This window comes from Cebidichthys violaceus, unplaced genomic scaffold (genome assembly GCF_023349555.1).
Source record: "Cebidichthys violaceus isolate CVI_PGR_0920_01 unplaced genomic scaffold, fCebVio1.0.p SCAF_23, whole genome shotgun sequence".
NCBI lineage: Eukaryota > Metazoa > Chordata > Actinopteri > Perciformes > Stichaeidae > Cebidichthys > Cebidichthys violaceus.
In genome coordinates, this window is record NW_027176406.1 from 6411265 (window position 1) to 6435295 (window position 24031).

The 24031-nt window shown below is 41.3% G+C and overlaps 1 protein-coding gene across 8 annotated transcripts in view; it reads left to right on the forward strand.

Annotated features, from left to right (window-relative positions):
• LOC137878568 (BAR/IMD domain-containing adapter protein 2-like) overlaps positions 1-24031 on the forward strand; it is a 49620-nt gene that overhangs the window by 20314 nt on the left and 5275 nt on the right. For 6 of the 8 annotated variants that reach the window (XM_068718919.1, XM_068718918.1, XM_068718914.1 and 3 more), the window contains exons 4-14: positions 7624-7641; positions 7843-7904; positions 9089-9160; positions 11750-11887; positions 17759-17911; positions 20700-20942; positions 21542-21773; positions 22075-22276; positions 22411-22479; positions 22572-22725; positions 22978-23015. In XM_068718919.1, coding sequence (XP_068575020.1) covers positions 7624-7641; positions 7843-7904; positions 9089-9160; positions 11750-11887; positions 17759-17911; positions 20700-20942; positions 21542-21773; positions 22075-22276; positions 22411-22479; positions 22572-22725; positions 22978-23015 — 1381 coding nt within the window. The remainder of the gene's footprint in view (positions 1-7623; positions 7642-7842; positions 7905-9088; positions 9161-11749; positions 11888-17758; positions 17912-20699; positions 20943-21541; positions 21774-22074; positions 22277-22410; positions 22480-22571; positions 22726-22977; positions 23016-24031) is intronic. The other 2 variants (XM_068718916.1, XM_068718915.1) reach the window with 1 other exon arrangement.

Below are 24031 nucleotides of genomic sequence, written 5' to 3' on the forward strand. Positions count from 1 at the left end.
ATACAAATCTGAACCTAAAAAAAATAGCAAAGTATATCCCCTTTAAATAGAACAGATGATTATCAATTCTTTTTTTTTCTGGTTTCAAACAATATTTTGAATGTTTGGATTTTGAAAAGTGACGGCTGTACATCATTGCCGAGCTCACAGACATAAATACTGTTTGCAAAAAACAAACAAGTTAGTTTATTAAACCAATTTGTATGTGTATTTTACATTTACTGCACTGACAGAATGGTAAAGAGGTAAATGGGTTTCTGTTTACCACTCGCTGGTATGGTCAGCCTGTTCTTTTAGATCTGCTCTGTACCTGGCTGGGTGGGTTCCACTATGCTGCTCTTTCACTGTTGGGCATACATAAAAGTCAGACTACAAACTACTAATTCTAGTAAATGTATGCATTTCATTTTTGCTATGGCTTTCCTTCAACATCCTCTGGTTAACAATTGAAGTAAACTCCCTCTTGGGCCATTTGGCTGATTAGTCTGTTTTCAAGAACCTGGAAAGGAATGTGAAGTGCTTACAGTTCAGCCTCCCAGCCAGAGGAAATCAAATATCTTTCTCCTCTCTTATCAGCTGCTTTAACCTTGCTAATTGCCATGTTTTAATAACATACATGTATGATTCAGCACAAAGACATGTCTTTTGGGAAATTACCTGCATTAGAGAATGAAATGGGGTCACATTGTAGTCAACCAATGGATTGCTTAGGTATGTTGATGCTGGTGAGAGGGCCCACAAAAAAACACCTCATAGCCCTCCCAGTAATAATTACCTGAGGAAAAAGAAGGATTCACACAGGGAAAATGAGGCTGCAAACTGATGTATCAAAGTTGTCTTTTTTTTAGGTTGATGGATCAGGAACAAATGCTTTAAATTTCTGCTGAGAAATGGGGAGACATCTAAAAGGCTAAATGATATGTTGTTGTTTAGAGCAGAGGTTAGCAATGGTGGGTAAAGTGTTAACTCTGACATGCTGAATTTGAATAAGTACCCACGAGTACACATACTGTATACACACATCTCTCTCTTTCTCTCTCTCTCTCTCTCTCTCTCTCTCTCTCTCTCTCTCTCTCTCTCTCTCTCTCTCTCTCTCTCTCTCTCTCTCTCTCTCTCTCTCTCTCTCTCTCTCTCTGTGTTTCCCCCCCTCTGTCTCTCTGTCTTCATTATGGCCTACCTCTCTCCTCCTCCAGCACCTGTCCCTGTTTAAATGAGAGCAGAGGAGCTCTTTTCTTAGCTCTGTCCCAACATCCCAGAGGTCCCTGCCTTCTCCTGCTCTATTTCTGAGATACGCACTGCATGATGGGAAGCCAGTGGCCCCCACACTCTCCATCTACACTCATTCACATTGCCCTTCATTTGTTCGCGGAAGCGGCAATTTATACTGAAGGTGAGGTAGATGCTGCTGGGATGGACATGGAAGAATTTACACAGACAACTCTCTCTCTGTTCCCTTTACACATTTGCTTACACTTTTCATTTACATTCTGCACTGGTTACACTGGCATGCATCAACGTAAAGCATCACTGTCAGTCCCATGCTACTGTGAAAGTGTGATCAAACCAGTGAGTCCACACACGTGTGACAATCTGCATTTCTTTTTTAGGCGTGTGGGTTTTAGATGTTGTCTGTCACGATTATGCAAGTTTTTGTCATAGCGGAAAAGACTGAGGTCATGATTTTTTCATTATATCATGCATAATTTGTGAAGTGTTTTGCATATGTCATTGCGTGTGTGTGTGTGTGTGTGTGTGTGTGTGTGTGTGTGTGTGTGTGTGTGTGTGTGTGTGTGTGTGTGTGTGTGTGTGTGTGTGTGTGTGTGTGTGTGTGTGGTGTGTGGACGGACGGACCTCAACTCAACCAACTCTTACAATAGGTATTGTTTTTTTTTTTTATCCTGCAATTTTAGCATCCTTTTACCCACTTTACAATTAGTTGAAATAATAATGACGTGCCTACCATTGTTTCCCCTCACTAGCTTGACTACACTTTGCTTTGGAGACCCTTTTGGCCCTCGTCTTTTTTAGGGCGTTTAACTGGCTGGATCAAATAAAAAACGCACTCGGAGTCACTCACTCAGCCACTCCTTGAATCTCCATACCTCAACAGGTAGATGCATGACTCTGCTGTTTTTCAAGCATGAACGGCTCTGCTACACAGCTTTGGAGAAAACGGCGGTATCATGAAAGCTTAAAATGGTGTATGAGTTCACGTCAGTTTCTTTTCGGTTACATTGAGGTATCGCTGCGTTCTCGAGGGATTTTCCCGATCACTACACTTTTTGCTCCACTCTGTCTGCCCAATTTGCACTAAAACAAAATTAGTTTCTCTTTCATGTTAAGATTTTTTTCACTTTGAACTTTGTATTTAGATTCTTAGATGACTTTGTTGAAATCAGTGAAGAGACAAAAAACAACCAAACGGATCTTTTAATTTGTTCCACACCCACTCACAAACACACACAGCGTAATCTGTATGTCAGAGTAACTGTTGCTGATTTTATTCTGCCATCTTTTTTGTCTCACTATTATTTTAGCGTACCTATTTCTAACTCCTTTGTCGCTGTACGTTTCACCTGAGTTTGTCAAATCAATCAAAGTTCTTTTAATTCATCACTTGCACTTTCAGCAACAAGTAAAAGCAGATACGATGTCCTTGTGCTGCAGTGATCAAACTTTCTCTCTGGGGACATACTTTTTTTTGTGAGAGTTTTAAGTCATGGATTGCTTTTGCAGCCGTGTGTTGGTTTCTGTTAAGTTATTGAGCCTCTGTACCCTAAAATCTTGTTTCAATCCCGGGAGACAACGTGAAACATACATAGGTTTGTATTTCATGAAGTCAGGTTTTTGTCATGAAAGCTATTTTTATGGAGTGGTTTCCCCTAGACCTGTACAACCAGCTACAGTTCATGAACCCAGCAGCAGGATTAATGAACACGCCTGCTGAGATGCTCTGGACCAATTCATCAGCTCTGTAGAAGGTAACAGGGCAGCAGGTTAAGACATATCAGCTAGGCAACTATTTGGCTTTTAATTAGGGAGCAGGAATTGAAGAATTATAGAGCTGACATGTTGTAAAATGTAAGTTTTATGTTGTCTTTGTTTGCCTCGGCCCAAAGTCCTGCTCCACTTCTAGGTTAAAGTAGTGTTGATGTAACCTATTGTGAAGTACTAAGTTAAAACACCTAATCATTTTTGTTGAAAGACTTAAAATTCAAAAACTACATCTCCCGTTCCATCAGGCTTTGACAACTCAAGACTCATGGTATGTTGTTGTTTGAGCTCTAAATAAACTAGTAACGAAATAGCTATTATGCTATCGTTGTTAGATTTAAACAACAGACATACTCGTTCATCTGAGCATACAAATCTGCTCCGTTATGTTTCAGCTTTTTGCTGTTCTAAGATGTGTTGCGTGGTTTAGGCTGGTGGAACAGCGGCTTAAAAAGAGGCCAGGATTTTCTGGATTTGCTACATACAGTCTTATCCAGACAATGCACGGCAACCTACCTGAGACCTTCTTAAAATAAATGCAAAGACTACTTGCAGTAGCACTGTGGCCCACTTCTCTTTGACCAGTCTTACATGTTTGCTGTTAAGCCTTCATTATGGCCTAAATGCATGACACCATTGCTGGACTAACTTATATTGGGTTAGTAGGTTGAACAGCTGTGATGGCGGGAGCTTCCAAATTTAGCAACGCGTCATATATCTATACTGTATATCAATAGTTTTCTCTTGTGAGAGGCTATTTGAATGAGCACAGTGGGAAAAGAGTTCAAACTGAGTTTATTATTCAGTTCACAAAAACTACTGTGTGTGTGTGTGTGTGTGTGTGTGTGTGTGTGTGTGTGTGTGTGTGTGTGTGTGTGTGTGTGTGTGTGTGTGTGTGTGTGTGTGTGTGTGTGTGTGTGTGTGTGTGTGTGTGTGTGTGTGTGTGTGTAAGATGTTTGTGGTTTCACAGGGAGTGTACTCACACACATGTACATATACACAAACACACACATTGCCACCCAGACCTCTCAGCAGTTATTTACGTCTGGCACTTTATCCCGCTCCCCCTTTATACCTGCCACTTGTTTGTTTCCCTTATGACTTTACATGCTAGGTAAGCAGATATTACCATCACTGTATTTAGACACACACACACACACACACACACACACACACACACACACACACACACACCACACACACACACACACACACACACACACACACACACACACACACACACACACAGTATATATTGTACACAGACTCTGCAGGTGGGAACACTCCACTTTCCTCCCCAGGGAAGTGTAGATGCTGATGTGATGATAGCTGATAGTATGGGTGGAGATCTTTTGAACAGTGTTTTGTAACACTTCACAGCCGCTGCACCTCATCTTGCAACTTCTCCCATGGCAACGACCCTAGCATTATCCTGCTTCCATGACAACCCGTAGTGAATCCGACTTGACCTTCACCAGTGATTCAGTTTCTCTCCATCCACCTCCATTCTCTCCCTCCCTCCATCTCTGTCTCTCTTGTTCTCTCTGTCCATTGCCAACTTCCACTTTAAAAAAAAAAAAAAATTCTGCTCCCCACATTTTGTCTTTCTCTTTCTCTACTTGTGTGGGTGTATCATCGCTTCTGTTACACAAGCAGTCGATACATCTACACAAGCTGATGTCATACTTCAGGGGACAGTCTGTTCGTATGCACCCAAGTCAATGCTTCCTTCTGTGACTCAGTAGTGCTAGTGGGCATGTGGCTGCTTGTCGCTGAGCTTGCAGCTTGCAGGTGCAGATCAACCTGAGCTCACCTCCCCACAGAGGAACTATTGTTTTCTCTCAACCAGGGACACGGGCAGGGTCGAAGCGAGCCAGGAAATATTGATACAGCAATGAGGGGCCTTTGAGAGTTTGCTCGCTGGCGTGTGCGGTTGTGTAGCCGTGTGTTGAAATGTTCATACTGTGCACGTTTGTCACCGTGGCTATCGACCTGTCTGTCATGTCGCTCCTAGCTGGTATGCGGATATCCTCGTCAGGCTGGCAGCTGAGCTTTTTACACTCGGTCTCACAGGTTGTCACGCCTGCCAGATAATTTCCGCACGAAAAAAAAACAATAATGTTGCACAGCGCATTCAAATGTTTCCACATTATGCCTTTTTAATGGTTCTCGATTGAATTATCTGCTGTTAACTTCCACTGAAGGTTGCAGTCCAATCGTCTGTGTTGTTGTGTGATATGATATCAAAGTTGCCATGGTAACTGTTTGCATCTCCAAAGTGTGAGTACATTTTTTTTTTTGTCTTCTGATGCTGTGGCATCGTACCCAATAATGAAATCGCAGATGACAAGATGAGATCTCTTGCAGATACATTCATTCTTTACCTTTTTGGCGTCTTGCAAACACTCTGTCCTACCAGTTTACTTGGAGAGAGAGAGAGAGAGAGAGAGAGGAGAGAGAGAGAGAGAGAGAGAGAGAGAGAGAGAGAGAGAGAGAGAGAGGAGAGAGAGAGAGAGAGAGAGAGAGAGAGAGAGAGAGAGAGAGAGAGAGAGAGAGAGAGAGAGAGAGAGAGAGAGAGAGAGAGAGAGAGAGACTCATTTGTTAATTGATCCAGCTAGTTGAAGCTGCCGACAGAATGCCAGGGTTTCTAAGCCTGAAGATCAGGGATGAGTATCTGTAAGCTGCTTAGCCGGCCTGCTGGGAACTGACGGGATGCTTTTCTTCTCTGCTCCTGTGAGGCATGAAAATCAGCAGGTTGCCCAGTGGGCAGAAGGCCTGGCTCACTGGGGTATACAGGAGCTGTGGGGCCAGTGGTTGCACTGAATTTAGCATGTATTTAAAAGAAACCTCTTTCAAACACTATTGATTTTCGACACACAGTTAACGTGTTTCTACATGATGAACGGGTCAATGAGATGGTTGAAATAGAGTTTGACTTATTAGTAGGTCATTAGTTATATCAGAGTTAACCCACTGTTTAAAAAGGCCCATGATTGTGCAGAATGTTCAGGAATTCATCTTTTTGCTGTTTACCTCTTAAATTTAAGTCTTCCTATTTCACATTTGTTAGCAGCAAAAACGCACATTTAATAAAACACATAATTTACTTGTAAGCAGATATGTGTTTGTTAATATATTTTTCAACAACTGTAACTCCTCCTGTTGGTACGCACACCACTAGTGGAGGCTTGTCTTCATAGAAGTTGTTATAATTGTTGACAAATACTGTACATTCATAAAATAATGTGCTCATCTTCTTCCAAATATATATATATAGCATGTTATAAACCATTTGTTACATGTTTATATACTACTTATGAATAAAGTGTTGCCAACTTCACAACAAAAATGAAGATTCAACTTTTTTCCAGAACATGGATTATTTATTGTATTTGTTTGGCCCTCCCCATAGTCTATCGCTCCAACCTGCTTCACTGTCTGTCTGTAGCTATTTGCCTTGTACGTGCTGTCTGTTGAGATGGAGACCACTCCAAAGCCCTTTGGTGAAGACCAACGTTTTTTACTGAAACCCCTTCAGCACAAGTTCTGGTTTCACTTATTTAGCATTTTGCTATCGGTTGAGATGTACTCTTATAGGTCCGCTTTCAAAAGAGGACACAGCAGGGGATTGTGAGGTTGAAAAATCCGATGTGCTCTCTAAGTGTTGCACTTCAGTATGCAGCAGCTACTCAGCCACAAATGTCCAATACTTACTTTTCTGTACACAGCATCCCTTTCTGCAGTAAGACAGTGATAAACAGTATTTTACTACAGTTCAGTCTAGTCTTTGATAGGGCTCCACTTTTGCCAAAATGTGATGTATCTTTATAAACTGCAATTTAAATGCTATTGCTTTCCTGTACATTTTTTATAAATGATACCATAATATGACCTGTCACAGCTTTATTGATATTTTCATAGCAGACCTCTTATTGAGCTCTACTTACTTCTCATTAAGTTTCCACAGTAATTTACATATAATGGTAGAATGTTTCTTGAATAATCAATACAAACTATTATTAATGCTAGCTGGTACCACAGGTTTTCACCAGGCAATAACCCATATTTAATATGTCAGAAAGAGCTAAAGCTAAGGGGCTTTGGACCTTTTGGTCATGGAAATGTATGTGTGTCTCATTTTTCTGTACATGCAGATCTCACTCTGTCTTTCCACCAGGTCTCTATATGTATATGTGTCTGTCGCTCAATTTAGCTCTTTGTTTTCCTTTTCCTGACAATGCACTGCATATTCAGAAGAGGCAGCCTGTAGGTATATGACAATGAAACACTCTCACTAGCTGCATGACCCTCCTTATCTCTTCCCTTTTGGTCATTTCCTTTTTGTGTGGAGACTTTAACCTTTCTTTGAGGTGTTTTTTTTTTGTTTTTGTTGAAGTATAAAATCACAATGCCTGATGTTAAGATTAATCAAAGAAAGAAAGGCAAAATGTTTGAGCTCCACAAGACATCAGCACTTACACGCTTGAAGAACCAGAATTTAATTTTAAGCATTTTGTCTCCCCCATTTTTTGTACTTGTCATCACTTGTTCTTGTTTCATTTCTCTGTTTTCTGTTACCTTGTACGGAAAAAAAAACACAAACTTCCATCATGTTCTCCGTTGTCCCAGTAACAAGTCACGTGTCCTGTATGTTTGAGTATCTCGTATTGCTGCATGAGCTTTGCACGCTGGGGTCTCTCCGTTTCTCTCTCTCTTGCTTTACTTGTTTCCTCCTTTTTTCCCCCTCTAGCTTCCTACTTCTCTCCTCTCTGTTTCTCTGCTCTATGAATGCTTGTGCTGTTGAGTGTTGTTCACGTGTTCCCTGTCTCCCTCTTTCTCTCTGTGCAGGGGATGTGCTGTTCCAGATGGCTGAGGTCCACAGACAGATCCAAGTGCAGCTAGAGGAGATGGTTGGTATTCTAAGCTCAAAGGGTTTGTGGCTGTGTGGTTCAACACCGCAGTCTCTATGAGACTCTGGCAGTGCAGAAGGTCTCACAATGTAATATTTTAACAATAGTTGTTGTCCCTGAGCTCTCGAGCCCCTGTGGGCAGTACATGGATACAGGATAATTAAATTAAACACAAACTCATTGAATGAACAGACATGCTGAGTTCGTATAAATCCAGGCTGCTAATACTGGAGGTGGCTGGGGAAGCGGAGTGAGTTAATTGAGCACTATGGTATTCTGGGTAATACGCTCGTGTAATGGGTTATCCGCAGCTCGTCAATATTAAGTTCATTAGTTTGTGTTCAGTATAGAAGAAGGCCTGAGCACAGGTGATCATCATGTGGATGCCTTGGAGCTTGAGCCAGCTGCTCTTTTATGTTTATATCTGCCGCTAAGCCTTTACTAACCGTCCTTATGCATTATGCCAATCGTCTTGTATTACATCATCAGCATGACTCCAATCTAAGAAATCAGAACCAAAATTCACAGTCCTCACTCTAGAAAAACAACTTTCAGCCACTTTGAGCTGAATCAAAAGATTATACTCCCCAAATCTGATCTCTTTTACTTCAAGACATCCAGCTGTATAATTTAAATTTCGGACAGATCATAACCCGTTGCTTATATTTTAACCTATGCACATACCTATATTGCTGTTATATATCAAAACCAGACTTTCAATTTACATTTTTTATTAAGTTCATCTAAAGATTTCTGAGTTGGAAATATGTAAATGTCAAACTGTTATTTAAGATAACGGATGCTATCATTAACAGTTAGTAAATACAAATGAATGTCAGCAGAGCAAAGATTGAACATTTTATTCTGATATGGTAGCCAGGTCTTCGGGCAGGTCAGTTTACAATCTAGTGACTAAATATTGTGTCAGATAGCACTGAATCAGTGACAGTGACAGTGATTTGCAAGCTGAGAGAGGCTTCACAGGCCAGGACTTTGTTGATAAAACATTTATTCAGTGACTGAGTAAATGAGGATAACACATTTATTTTAATAACGAATTTATCTATTGCATACCAGTTCATGTGGACAATATTTGTCGCTGACCTTGGTATCCATATGCAGCCTCCATGGTTCATTTTGTCATTTCATTTCATTTAACTGTTTTTGTGCTCCCCCCCCCCCAGTTGAAATCCTTCCACAACGAGCTGCTCTCTGAGCTGGAGAAGAAGGTGGACCTGGATTCCCGTTATCTCACTGTGAGTATCTGATTGGCTCGTTCTCCTGGAGCCCGAAGACAGCCTCAATCCAATAAGTGCATATTTTATCTATAGTGTTTTATATTACGTTATATCAGATCTGTTGGCCTGTTTTGACCAAAGTGATAACAGAGATGGAGGTGAAGTTGTGTTTTAGCATCAGGATCAAAGTCTGTCTTTAAGCCCATTAGAGAATATGTGTGTGTGTTTAAAGATATCATTTGGAATAACATTTCACGTCTGCTCACTCGTCAAGGGTCGACTGATTATAATAAACCCGCCCTGGTGTGTGTGTGTGTGTGTGTGTGTGTGTGTGTGTGTGTGTGTGTGTGTGTGTGTGTGTGTGTGTGTGTGTGTGTGTGTGTGTGTGTGTGTGTGTGTGTGTGTGTGTGTGTGTGTGTGAGAGAGAGAGAGAGAGAGAGAGAGTGAAAGCAGTATGGAGCTGGTCTACATGAGATATCTTTAGAATGAGTGGGTTGCAGCCTGAGTGTATAGCAGCACTGCTGCGTTGTTGTTTTGGGGGATGGGACAACGTTGCCATTATTGTATTATGGTACTTTCGGAAGAACCACGTTACGAGCTGCTTCAGCTTACAGGCACTGACTCACTTACACACACTTAATATGATATTGCTCCTAAAATTAAATGGAAAAAAGGCTTGTTTGTAGACATCTGGCCTCTTAACTTAAAGGGGCTCATCAGTACAATCTGAGCTCAAAATGACAACATCTGTTTTGATTCATCGTTTGTATTTATTTCGATCTATCTTCAAGTAATCTTGGACTCCATACACATGTGCCAAATTATTGTTGGCTGTCCACATTTATATGGAAAAAAGATATGGAAATGTTTCATGCTTCTTTCATTAGTTCAGATGCATCCACTATTTTAGACATTGCTATCGTGATGTATCCCTGAGGTTTTAACATCCATTACTTTTAATGAATTTCCTACAGCTCTGCTGTGGTGATAATAGCAGTCATTTTGCTTCAGACTTTGTGAATTAATCATCTGAAATTTTGACTTCAAAAAGACTCGAAGGAGAGCTCGCTGTTTTCCAAGGCTTGAAGTGTGTGTGTGTGTGTGTGTGTGTGTGTGTGTGTGTGTGTGTGTGTGTGTGTGCGCGCGCCGTTCCCAGCGGTGAATCTCTCTTTGTTCTCCGTCTCATTTTGTCTTGTCACGCGTAATGACTTACGCTGGGTTTTACAACACTGAGGTCAGAATTTGGGCATTCAGTAAACCTAAAATGCAGAAAAAACCAGCACATAGATTTCCAATGAAGAACAATAATTCTGGCAGATAAGCTTCAAGAGACAAGGGTAAGCTTCTCAAAGTTTACCAAAGTTCATCTGCTGTCCACTCTGTTTCTAATCTCACTAATAATCTGTCTGCAGTAGTAGCCAGTGATTGAGAGTTGTGGGTACTGGCGCTGCAAACAAAAGTCAACAAGCTTTTGATTTGTTAATTAGAAAGAACATTCCAGCTCAAATGAGGCGGATGCTATAGGTATATTATCTTATTGTATTGTTTACCCAATTTCACCCTGCAAACCTTTCACAATACCCAATTGTGTCTTCCCTAACCATCACCACACTGTGTTATCTATGCAAGGGGGGGGGATTTCCACTGGGGAGCTCCGGCTTCAGGGAGTTAAAATATGAATAGCAGAGCAACCCATATTAGTTGTACTGCTTTACCTCAAAGACTAGGAGAGACTGAAAGGATAAATTGTTTATTGTTATTGGGTTTCAAAGATGACACCAGTGCAAACGCATGTTCTTTTGTCCCATTTTGAAATGTTGAGCAAATTCATATTTCTGAGAAGCTCCTATAAAGTTGTAAATGTAATTTTTTAATTTATGGTTGTGAGGTTTCCAGCTCAGCTCAGACCCACAGAGCTAATACCACCCACTGCCTGTGTCATACTGCTAGTCCTCCAGTGACAACAACAGCTTCTTTTCAGCTTCCGTTTCTGCCAAAAGGTACCTAGAGGATACAGGATACCTACGTCCTCGGTGTCTTGCAGTATGCAAATGCATGAGCTCTCCTCAGCCGATGTTGCCTCGTACAGAAACCACATCAGCTTTGTCACACCAGACACAGTTACTATAGCAACAGAGCTGGTTCAGCTTGGAAACAAAGTTGTTATTCTCAATAAATAAATAATTAAACAAGCAAATAAAAAAAATAAAAACTCTGGTTGTAAAAGGACTAGGCCAATCGTTTTGCTACAAATCACACATTAGGTTTGGCTTTGCAGGCTGCCACTGATTTCTATTCTTTTGGCCACCCTTAGACTTGAGATGTGCCGGAGATGGGTAATCACTGACAGTGGATGTTTTTTTAAGAGACACAATCAAGTGCTTTGTTGTTATAAAATCAAACCTGGAAAACGATTTTCATACTGTAGTGAAATGAGTTTAATCCAGTGGCTTGTTTTTCAGGTAAGAATTAGTCTAAAATCTTTGTAGAAGTAGGTCGGTAGTAATGTTACGCATTTGTTCATCCGTCCCAGCTTTGGCCAGCCAGGCTTTTTTGATTTGTGGTCCTGATTTTGTGTTTTTGCTCCGCCTTGTCTTCCCCACATAGGCTGCCCTGAAGAAATACCAGGTGGAACACAAGAGCAAAGGGGAAAGTCTGGAGAAGTGCCAGGCTGAGCTGAAGAAGCTGCGCAGAAAGAGCCAGGGCAGCAAGAACCCCTCCAAGTACGGAGAGAAGGAGATGCAGGTGAGCCTCAGGATTAAACAATTAGGATGAAGATGTCTCATTACCATCATTATGAGCTGCTCAATTCAGAATTATGTTTCTTCCATTGTGAAGGGCTACTTTAAAGCACAACATAATGTTCAATATTAACTCTCATGCCAGTTTGTTTCTTTGCTGTACTTTTAGCAGAGTTTGCATGCATGTGGGTGACTGTTGGATTGGATTTGTATGAGTCTTGGAGGAATATAATGACTTTATTCTTCATAAAGTAAAGATAATTCACAATACAGCCAGGATGGGGGAGGAGGCAGTGGCGACGAGGTGCCCTGAGTGGGAAGGCAAATAGTGGAGGTTTGATTATGAATTGTGTGCCCTCGCCAATTTTTTGCACATCCATACACATACATAGACACAAACGTTAAAAAGATAATAAGATAAGCTACACTAAATTATGTACTAAAGGCTGCATTTACTTAAGCCAATGTGTTTCTGCACATGACTTTGATCAGGGTTTTAACAGAATGATTAAAAGCACAGCTTGTGTATATACACCACAAAATAGCTTACTCAGTTATCCTCTAAGGATGATTTACCTCAAGCACAGACATCTAAAGATAAAAGCTTAAAGCAGAGCTGTATTATTTACTAAGATTATGAAATATTGCCATTTTATAGGGTTGTTTAAGAAGAAACATGTTGTTTGGTGTTATTATTTATTACATAGCATCCTGCTGTAACTTTTCATTTTTGTTTCAAAATTAAGTCAGAATGTGGACACGTCATGTGAAACATTATGCTGCTGAACTATGAATATGTAAATTTAAACAGAAAACTTGAAAATGTCTTATTTTGGTAAAGACGGTTAGGTGACGTGGCATACGGTGGGCGTGCTTGTGTAACTGCTACGGAACATATGGATAAAATGCTCAAACATTTGTACCAAAGACGATAATCTTTGCAACAGCTTTGGTCTTCAGTATCAGATGGCCGACCATCACAACTTGTAAAAATGGATATACTCTATATCAAACTGAAGCAATCGCATGATTCACTGACGGAACAAAACAGTGTTTGTTTTGGGCGTCATCATTCATGTTATTATTTCCATAGCAAAGCAACCTCCGACAGAGCAGCTCAGGTGAAATTAATTTTGATGAATTAGAATGAACCCTCATTGTTAGACATAACTTAATTAGTTACCCGTCACATTCACTTTTCCATCACTTGTTCTTCCTCCACATAGACACACACATTATTAATCCTTAAGCCTTCACTGTGGTGTCATTTGTTGGTTAAACCCTGTAACCTGTTGCTGTCCAACTGAGAAAATGGGGACAGAGTGACAGACGTTCCTTCACAAGGATATCACTAGAAGCTGGAAGTCTGAGTGCCTGGAGAGGTGGGAACACAAAATCTCTAACAGGTCGAGGCTTGCAGGATAATAGCTGAGCTGTTGTTGTCTCGTCGTGTTGTGTGGCCGCCCATGACGGATAATGATCAATAGCTGGACTAGAAACATTCTACAAACACGTATGGCTACAATGTTTTATAGAGTCGGGTATGAAAGCTTTGCTCTTTGCTTCCCATGTTGTAGAATAAAGCCCCTCCTCTGCCCAGGGCTCTGAGTTTTTACAGTCACTCATACACACAACCATCTTCCCTTTCTTGTCTAGGATGGTATGACAGTGCCGGTTGATGTGACTGCTGTGTCACATTGAGTTTGTTCCACTGTGTCAGGAATGCCATGAGGAGACGTTGCATAAAGGGTCAAAGCGTGCAGCAGTCCAGCTTTGCATTGAGCTGGGCTGGGGATGGGAAGGGTGTTTGAGTGCACTAAGCCAGTAAATCTCAGTCGAGAATGGCAAGTTGTTGCATGTTCCGTACTGCCTCATGCGCTGGATACGTAGGCCTCTGTTAGGTTAGGTGGAGCACAATTTGACAAACAGAAACAGGAATGGAGGAATTTTTTATTGCAAATCTGTTTGAGTTTTGTCCAAAAAGTTTAAAAAAATGAATATAAAAATACAAATTTATTTTATAAATAAATTTATAGAGTTCATAATCTTCATTAAACCCCAGAATACAAATATGTTGGACTTGGAGTTTTGCATTTGTTAGAGCCTAATGAGTAGTGATGCTAATTTAGAGTTGGTCTCGTGGGTTCTGAAATACCACAGGGGCATTAGAAATAAAACGGTTCATCCCCCGAGGAGTGTGAATGTGCTTAGCCATTACTTATCTTATCATTAATATCTTGTGTGCAATATTTAAAATGTATCCTAACTGTGGTGCAAAAAAGAAATGTGGCAATCTGCCCAATGGACTTTGTTATTTGTTCTAACTTGAAGTTTGGCCGGATGGTGACGACAGACAAAGGGTCAGGGGTTCAATGAAAATATGCCATGTTTCGTTGCCATTAGTGCGTACTGTATGATACAGTAGCTTGCTGTGGATCAAAGTAGATATGGCGGCAGGCGGCCACTAGCGCAGCACAAATCCCAACAATTTAAACTTGATGCATAATGTACATAGAGAGTAGTAGAGTCACACTCTTACTGTGTCTCTATGACTGATCAATTGGGCCCATCTGCGCAGAGGAGCAAGCTCATCAGGCTCTGGACTCATAACGTCAGTTAGCAGAGAAAAAAGAAAATCAATCTCCTTTATCCACTTTCAGCCCGCTCCCTTCCACTGATCATATCACGGCTGTAGGCGTGTGAGAGAGAAGTCAACTCGTTTGTGCCAGAGTCCCCCGGGGAGGACGACACACTCGGAGGGAGAGAGCCCTGCACTCTTTCAAGACGCTTCACAATTACATCCACCTAAAAAGGCTTAGATAGTGACCAACGTCCAAGACTGTTTAGTTCAATTTGTGCGTACAGAGATGGGTACTTTCAGGCAATATGAGGCAGTTGAGAAAGTACAAGTAAATGTTGCTGTGGCAAGATCAACATTTCCTCATCCTCCTCCTCGTCCTCCTCCGCCACATCTTTGTTATTCTAGCAGATGAGAGGCACAAAAGTCTTCTTTCATATCTCCTCTCTTTTCATTAAAAAGTAAAGTGTGTCTGAGCGAAGTCTGGCAGCGGCCACAGATGGCGGCCGCATTGCATTGATTGCTCTCTCTCTCTCTCGCACTCTTTGCTGTTGTCTCTCCCACTTCTCTGTCTGTCTCTTTGTCTGTCCGTCTGTCCTCCCTTCCTTGTTCTCTCCTGTTTTCAGACACTTTTACTGTTCCATCACATCAATGGGTAAAGACCCTGCCAAAATGCTAATCAGCTCATTATGTAGTTCAGTGGAGTGGACTAAGGTAGCAGTAGAAAGGGGTTTCATCTAGATAAACGCCTTTGCACCGCATAGGCTGTTAATAAGAGCTCAGACAGAGACGGGGAGACGGAGTTCAGGATTAAGAATGAATGTCTCGAGATGTTTGATAAGCTCCGGGTTTCTTCAGCTCGGTGTCATAAAATTGAAAAGTGATTCCAACCTGGAATCATGGATTCATCTGGATGGAGAAAAAAGTGTGCTGTTGATGTGCAGGTGCAGTGGATAAGCCCTGACAAACACACCCAGCAGATTTAAAGTAGTACTGTAGGTGTAGGTGCTTACAGTTGCGCGCCCTAGAGTTTTACAAAACAATTATTTTGAATCCAAAGAGTGCTGATGATGAAGGAACTGTTGAGCAGACCTAAGCAGCTCTTAACTGCAGGAAAAATGCTTTTGAATCCCCGCAGGAATGGAAATGAGTATCAAAGGTGTTGACTTTGTGAATCGTCTGTATTGTTCACTTTTGGAAGGGTGTGAAACCCTCCCCTGTCAGTGGTTGTAATTACTGGAAGCTGTATTAGTGTTCAGTGCAGCGGAGTGCACATTGCATATCTTGTCAGGATTTCGTCCTGAATATGTCAGTATAAGGGGGAGGCAGCAATGCTGATCTGTTAAAGCCTGCATGTGAGAACTACATTGACGTGTTGCAGGTTTCATTTATATTCATAACCTTTGCAAAACAAGTCATTCCAGCTATGATGTAACCTGAGGTTGCTCAGCTATAATAGTGGCTGCTGTCTGCCTGGGCCTTTCCCACTGCAGTCATTGTCTTGGGTTACTTTGCTGACCTTGTGAATGGTTTGAGAATTGGGCCATGTGGATTTGACAAGTCCTTTAGCTTGTTGAGGTGATGCTCAGCCCTTTAACTGAACGCTGTGCCTGTAAAGAACTAAAGCAACTGACTGAACCAGTTTCAAAGCACTTAATTTGAGCTTAAGGTGTACAGAAAGAACAGAATAAGGTCAGGCTGTTCTCAGGAGAAAAATGCGTTCATCATCCTTTCATCCCCGTCTTGCTTGATTTGACAACTTGGCTCTGTGGATTTGTGTAAGGGTTTAGGTGGATTTCTATCACCGCTAGTGCAAAAGGCAGTTCCTAAAAATGTAAGCATCATTTATGCACAGAAAATATTCCTCCACACATGGACTCTCAATGAACTAACTTGTTGCTTTTGGCAGTGGGGAAGTAGTGTGCTCTGGTGGATACTAAATGAGATGCATCTACACTGTGCGGGGGCAGCACAGGATCTTCTTTAGCCTTTTTTATCGTTCACCTTTGTGAAATATAATGAAAAAACTTTCTACAATGTATTCTAGTGCTTTGAGAATACCGAACCTGAGGAATTATGACAATTCTTCTGTCTTACGGCTAAGACTGAAATGACAAAAGTAATATCCACAAACGTGTTTGTCTCTACCATTTCCTAATATGAAAGGGCCATTTTTATCAATGGAAGCATTCAGAACAAAGTGTCTTTGGTGATTACCCCTGACACGACAGCTTGATTTGTATACCAAAACAAACACATTTATATGTGTATTTGTTTCCAGTTGTGTAAAAGAAACCTTTACCCCATAGCAAACTTCAGTGAATAAGAAAAGGTCAAATCATTACAATTAAATATAACCCTCTCTTCTGTCGGCACTAATCAGCAGATATTACAGGATTGAAGCCATGCATGTCAGCCTACATCTAGACTACAGTATCGAAAACTTTCAGCTACCAACATGCAAACTCTGCTTTCTGTCAATAGGGTGCCTGACATTCTCGCACACACTCGCATAAAAACCTAATTGGCACTTCCTCCTTAAAACATGTCTCCCTGTAGCTTCTCATCACCGCCACTGCCCATCTTGTGTGTGTGTGTGTGTGTGTGTGTGTGTGTGTGTGTGTGTGTGTGTGTGTTGGCAGTGTACTCTCTGAGACATTTCCCATTTTTTAGAGAGCTCATGTTAAGACGAACCGTCCGCTTCCGGTCTCCCTCTCTTTCTGTCTGTTACTCACTCTTAAACAATTATTAACACACTGGCTATTTGTTAATGTCTGACACGTAAAATCGATAAGTGGATTTTGTGAGCAATTCCACCTCCACACTGCGGGATCTTCAGTCATAATTGCCTTGCCTCGGTAGCACTCAGGAGAGAAAATCTAGCCTGAGAAAGTTACTGAGTAAGGCTCTTTCCTTGCTCAACTATTACTGCCAAGGTGCACTTAAACCCTAATTGCTCCAGTGAGGCTCTGTGGTGATTGGCAGTAGAAGACTGAGCTGGACTGAGCATCTCTATGTGTGAATGGGTGTAATTGTGTGAATGTGAAGAAGGCTGTTATTTAAAAAAGGAGTACTTAGATAGCTGCTTTGACCCTTTCCTTGTCAGACCTTCTGTCCATTTGGCGTAATGCTGTGAAGGCCCTGCAGTGCACCAGTAGCCAAAACCTCTTTTTCACTGTCTCAGGTGTAAAACCTGTATAAAGATAATGATTAAAACAAAATGTGGACGTCTCATGGTGTGATTCTTTTGTAATCTTATGTCCCATGTTCATGTGTCATTGTGTTTGCCCCACCCAGTTTGTGGAGACCATCAGCAGTAAGCAGACTGAGCTGGACACTTTCATCGCAGAGGGATTCAAGACAGCCTTGTCTGAGGAGCGTCGCAGGTACTGCTTCCTGGTGGACCGCCAGTGTGCCGTGGCCAAGAACAGCAGCGCCTACCATGGCAAGGTAAGTGTCAAACAACTAACAATGAGAGGTTTATTTTACGATCACAGATAGATGAGGAGAGACATGAACGCCATGGAATTAGAATAGATAAGGGTGTATTTCAGTCATGGCTAATCTTCTCAAGAAGACAGCTGTTTAATTCAATGCTGCCACTTTAAGTAAATCTCAAGTATTTCTATATGTCTATTGCTAGATAATTACAAATAACTAAATGTTTGAGTTTTCCACTCAAAATCTCCGCCAATCTGCTTCAGCCGGACTGTGTGGGTGTGTTTTGATCACATTTGATTGATTGTGATGACAACACAAGCAGACAACCCCTCAACTGTGGAACAGATGGAAATGTTGCTAAACTCTGATTGGTGCATAGACATTTTTTCCACCTGAGCCTCGCCAGCTGATAATTATCGTAGGAAATCTCCCATTTGAAATAAGCAAACATGTTCGAACTTCTGCATGTGTGTCTTTATCGCTCATACAAAGAAGCAGCTCAGAATTTCACTTGAATAATTCATTCTATCATCAAGTATATGTTTGCAGTAGCTAATAGAGTCCAACCTGTTTTCCCAATGTCACCGTAGTTTTCAGTACTTTTGATCTCTCATCTAATGAGGAACACATTTTCTCTCTGTTATGTCCAAAAAGGGATGTGTGCAGAGGTTGTTAGGTCAATTTATAAAATGAATTTCCTTTCTGCTATTGTGTTGATTCTAGCCAGCTACTACCCCATCTGTCATCTGTGTTTTATTTGAAACTCACCTGCTGCAAACCATTGTTCAGCCAAGAGAGCATACTAGGAGATATATAATTCAAAGTCGCATTAGCTTTGACCGCTCACAGGGGCCTCTTCATTTTAAAAATTCATTAAGACTGTAGACAATGCCCAGCTGACAGGCATATCTGAAGCTGTAATCCATCATTGCACCTTCGAGTGCCTGGCCAACTTTTTGTATAGAGAACTGCCTCGCTTGTTTGGTTCATGAGAGACTTTAATTGGAAAAGGCATCAACACGCTGAATACAGAGAAAAAAACGGATTGAAATCAAAGCTCAGGACAAGAGTTGCAAACTGTTTCTCACTCGTTTTGTTTACATCAGTCCATAGAGAATTTTATTATACTGCTTGTTATTTTTACTTTGCTGCTGACATTAAAAGCGAAGAACCTTTTAGATCCGAACAGACCTATATCATACCATCAAAGGTAATGGAGCGATATTAAGGATTTTGTTTTTATGCCTGTTGTGTGTCTGTGTGTGTGCATGACAAATGTATGCCTATCCATTATCCAAGAATTTGATATTCTTGCGTAATGAAGTATATCAATCTCCTGGGATTACTGGTGGGTGTGAACTGCCAGCCTGAAGGTGTGTCTGTGTGTGTGTGTCTGTGTGTGTGTGTGTGTGTGTGTGTGTGTGTGTGTGTGTGTGTGTGTCTTCTTTTTTCAACATGGAGTCTAGTCATTAATCAGGATGGGGGTGTGCGTGGGAAGAGTTCACCTTCAGCAAACTGAAGAACCCTCTCCCAGAGGGTTCACAGTGTGTGTTTGTCAGTGTGTGTGTGTGTGTGTGTGTGTGTGTGTGTGTGTGTGTGTGTGTGTGTGTGTGTGTGTGTGTGTGTGTGTGTGTGTGTGTGTGTGTGTGTATGAGAGAGGGGAAAAAGAGACGGTAAAAGCCACAAATTAGCACATACAAAGGGACAGAACTGTCAGTGTTTTGTATGTGTGTCCATGCGTGTATACTGTACCGTAGAGTTTTACACAAATGTGTGGATTTCTGTCCTTCCATTAAACTCTTCTTTCAATGGTTGTGGAAAGAACAGCCGTGTCCACAGGCTGTGAGATGCTGCAGTGGGCAGCTTGGTTGTATGTTCGTCTGTCCCACAGCATCACCCACGCAGCACATTATCATAGTTGTGCAAAGGGCAGTGGTCAAGGATACAGAGTGAGGAAAAACCTTTGAGAACTGAATGTTTTATTATTTGTAACGATTCTCTATTTAATAGAAAACCGTTGACTGAGCTTTCCTCTGGTCGCATTGCAACTACATCAATACCATTTAATGCCTCCGCGCCGGCGACAGTCGTGGCTGGAGGCATTCTTTTTTCTGGTTGTCCTGCCTCTACATATGTCCCATTCTTGTGAACCCAATATCTCTCACTTGGAGGAAATTTCTTCAAATTTGGCACAAACGATCTCTTGGACTCAAGGACGAACTGATTATAATTTGGTGGTCAGCGGTAGAGATCACTGTGACCTCACAACACACATTTTTGGCCATAATTCAAGAATGAATATGCTAAATATGACAAATTCATACAAATATAGTTAGTAGTAGTTAGGATAAAATTATGACATTTTGAACAGACATAGATGTAAAACTTCACCTTTAATAGTTGGCAAACATGTACAAGTAACTGCGAGGTGGTTATTCTCAATTTATGACATGATGTACTCTATTATGACATTTTTATGCAATTATTTATGACATACTATACTATGACTTTTTTCTGACATATTATACATACAATTTGTACGGCAAAGTATTCCATGATTTTTTTGGGACATCTTATGACATATTATACAACAACATTGTTATGGTAGTTTTATAACCTACTATACTATGACATTTTTATGTCATACTTTACTATGACATCTTTAATGGAATTATCTATCATATTATACTATGACATTTGTATGTCGTCCTATATAGCAACAGCGAGGCAGTAATTCTGTTTTTTGTTGTTGTTTTGTTTGTTGTTTTTTCTACAATCCTTTCCTTCCTTCTTCCAGGGTAAAGACCTTCTGACTCAGAAGATCCCAGTTTGGCAACAGGCTTGCTCAGACCCCAACAAGCTGCCAGAGAGGGCCATGCTCCTGGCCCAGCAGATGGGCTCAGCTGCCCTTGGGGGTACAAGCCCCCTGCATACCTCCAAATCCAACTTGGTCATCTCAGACCCTATCCCCGGGGCCCAGCCTCTTCCTGTGCCCCCAGAGCTGGCTGTTTTCATGGGCAGTGGCCTGGGACACCCAGCGGTGAGTTATGGGAATAAGAGGCTGATGGAGGCTAAAAAAGACGCTAACTTTAAGCGTAAATACATTTTAATGTTGCTGCTTTGCTGTGGTCTTGGATAGGACGTTACAGACCAAAAATGTATGGCAATTTATCCAGAAATGTTCTTTGTTTTTGTTAAGAGAAGTGAATTGCATAACTATAATTACTTCACTTCAATTTCCTCAGTGGTGCCACTGTGAAGGAGCTAAGGGTTCTCGCCTAATGTCAGCTAGTCCACCTTTGGTCCTCCATGAATGTGCAAATCAGACAAAGATCCCTCTAGTCTCACTTTAAAGATGGCACTGAGGTTTATGGACTATTTAGAGTCTTTATTTTATTTCATGACTTCTTGAAATTCAAAAAAAGTCTAAAAAAATAAGTCTTTTAACTAGACTTTTCTCCAAAGTCAATTCCAAAGTTTTGTTAGATTAGTTAATATGAATGCAACAGATAATCATGACATATCATCACTTGAGCTTAATATAAATATTTTATGAAGTAATTGCTTGTTAGTATTCCACAGGCTAAGATATTTTCACAATTTTACTTATTGATCCATATATCTTGTTGTTTATTCCAGAGGCTGATTGGCCCCGATGGCATGTCCATGGTAAATGGGACAACAGGAGTCCACGGGGAGGAATATTGGACGGATGGTGGGACTATATCCGTGCCCCAAGTCAGTCCTTCATCCCCTCAGACCCAGGCGCAGGGCCAGTCCCAGCCTCAGCCACAGAGACAGGTCAGCGATGTCTACTCCAACACCCTCCCTGTCCGCAGGCCTGCCCCCGCCAAGAATAAGAACCCCGTGGGTAAGATATCCAAAACATTGCTAGAATTTAATGAGCATCAGTAGCACTGCAGCAAGAAAATCACAAGCAGAATATTTGATTGAGCATCAAGCCTATTCCTATCATTTTACTTAAAGGTACACTGAGGAGTACTTTAACACCTGATGAATAGTTTAAATCATAATAAGTGTATCACCTTCCAATGTCTATGTTGAATTACAATGGTGGCCACTGGGATGACAACTGCTGCTCTCCGGTGTCTCAAAGGAAGCACAGGGAATTCCATGTCACTGACCAAGGTCTCTGTCTGCAAACATTACAGGAGAGACACGAACCCTACCCAGGTCCAGTTCCATGGCAGCAGGCCTGGAAAAGAACGGGCGCTCTCGTGTCCAGGCCATCTTCTCCCATGCTGCAGGTGACAACGGCACCCTGCTCAGTTTCTCTGAGGGAGATGTAATCACCCTGCTAGTGCCTGAGGCCCGCGATGGCTGGCACTATGGGGAAAATGAGAAGAACAAGATGTAAGCAATGTGCTAATATATTCTAATTTGTCTGAATCCATACTGTGAGATCGGATAAATAGTTGTTACTTGTCTCGCATGTTTGTCCAGTTAATGTAGAATATAAGTTAATAAAGCGTTCTCTCTTTCCTCAGGCGTGGCTGGTTCCCATTCTCCTACACACGTGTGCTGCCTGAAAGCGACAGTGAGAAGCTCAAAGTGAAGTACGGAGCATTTTTCTGTCACAAACTGTGTCAAGTTAATGAGCCTGAATGAACCCAAGTCTGAAGCCCTTTTTGTTTTCTTGCCTTCCCAGCCTGAACCATGGGAAAAGTAGCAGCACGGGGAATTTGTTGGAGAGCGATGCATCACTGCCCACACCTGACTATGGCCTGACTGCCCGACTGCTGGCACAGAGCCTAGCACAGACCCGCCCACGGCCCTATAGCATGGCAGGCTTTGGCACACAGGTAGGTGCAATTTAGCATATGTAGTATCCGTTAACAACACACAAACACTTCTTTCTCTTGCTCACTTAATTTATAGCCCTCATCTGGTTTAGTCTTGTGTTTTGCATAATTGGATATGAGTAATGCTGCAGTAGCTGTAAAGGTGACTTGTGCTCAGTTTCTGCTGCCGCCTAGTGTTTGTATGCAAGTACAACAGGTAATTCAGTCCTAGACAAGCACACAATGTAAAAAGTGTTACTTTTATCTTTTCAGCCTGCTATTGAGGATTATGACGGCCGCTTTGCCACAAGGTAAGTTCCTTTACTGCCCTGCCCTCTTAAGTATTGACTGATGACCGCTGCTGCCATCTGGATTGTTTAACTTGGATAGTTTGGATGTAGTTACTTATTAGAGAAAGACACAAGAACCAAACACTTCAGCAGAATGGCATTTCACCTGAGTTAATACATGCTGGAATATTCAAGAGACAGCAAGGCAACTGCTCAATATATGCAGTGTCCAAATTCAATGCTACATACACGTTCTAAGCAGGTTCAGAGTATGTTTTGTAGTGGACACAATTTGGTATATGCATGCATACATTATTCTCCACAGAGTCAGTATGGATCCTAAAAATGACCTGCTTTTCTGAGTTCAGTGTTGTAAACCATTGTCCCATAATACAATGACCAGTCGCAAAACATGACTAATAGTAGGTAGTAGTGAGATAGCACAAGGACGATCATTTTAATTTGAATTGGCAGAGGCATTTCAATGGCACATATTGCATCACTCTGAAGCACATTTATTTTTAACCAACTGCATAGTGTATTGTAATGTATACATACTGTATACAGTTAATGCGTGTGGGACACTTTGATAAACCATACAATCACCCATATTTGAACAAGATAAGCAGTATTTATTATTGTTTGCTGTAGAATATTGTTCCATTATTAGTTAAGTCTGTAAGATGTCAGAAAAATGTGGCAAATTTCAATCAGCCGTCTTCAAATTACCCGTCTTGTCTGACCAACAGTCCAGAACCCAAATACTGTATATCCAATTTACAATAAGAAACAAGTGCCCAGAGAATTTAGGATTGTTTTGCTTTCACAATTTACTCAACAAATAACAAGTAGCAACCAATTGGCCATTCATATTTTTTTTCATCGACTAATTGATTAATAAACTGATAATTTCACAACTGGTGACGAATATAATTAGGCCCAAGCGATTATATTTTGCTGTATCGGTACATTAACCACCTCATGAGTTGTATGCACGGTGTTTCCTTTGAATATTTTTTACTGTGTCTTTTTTGTCC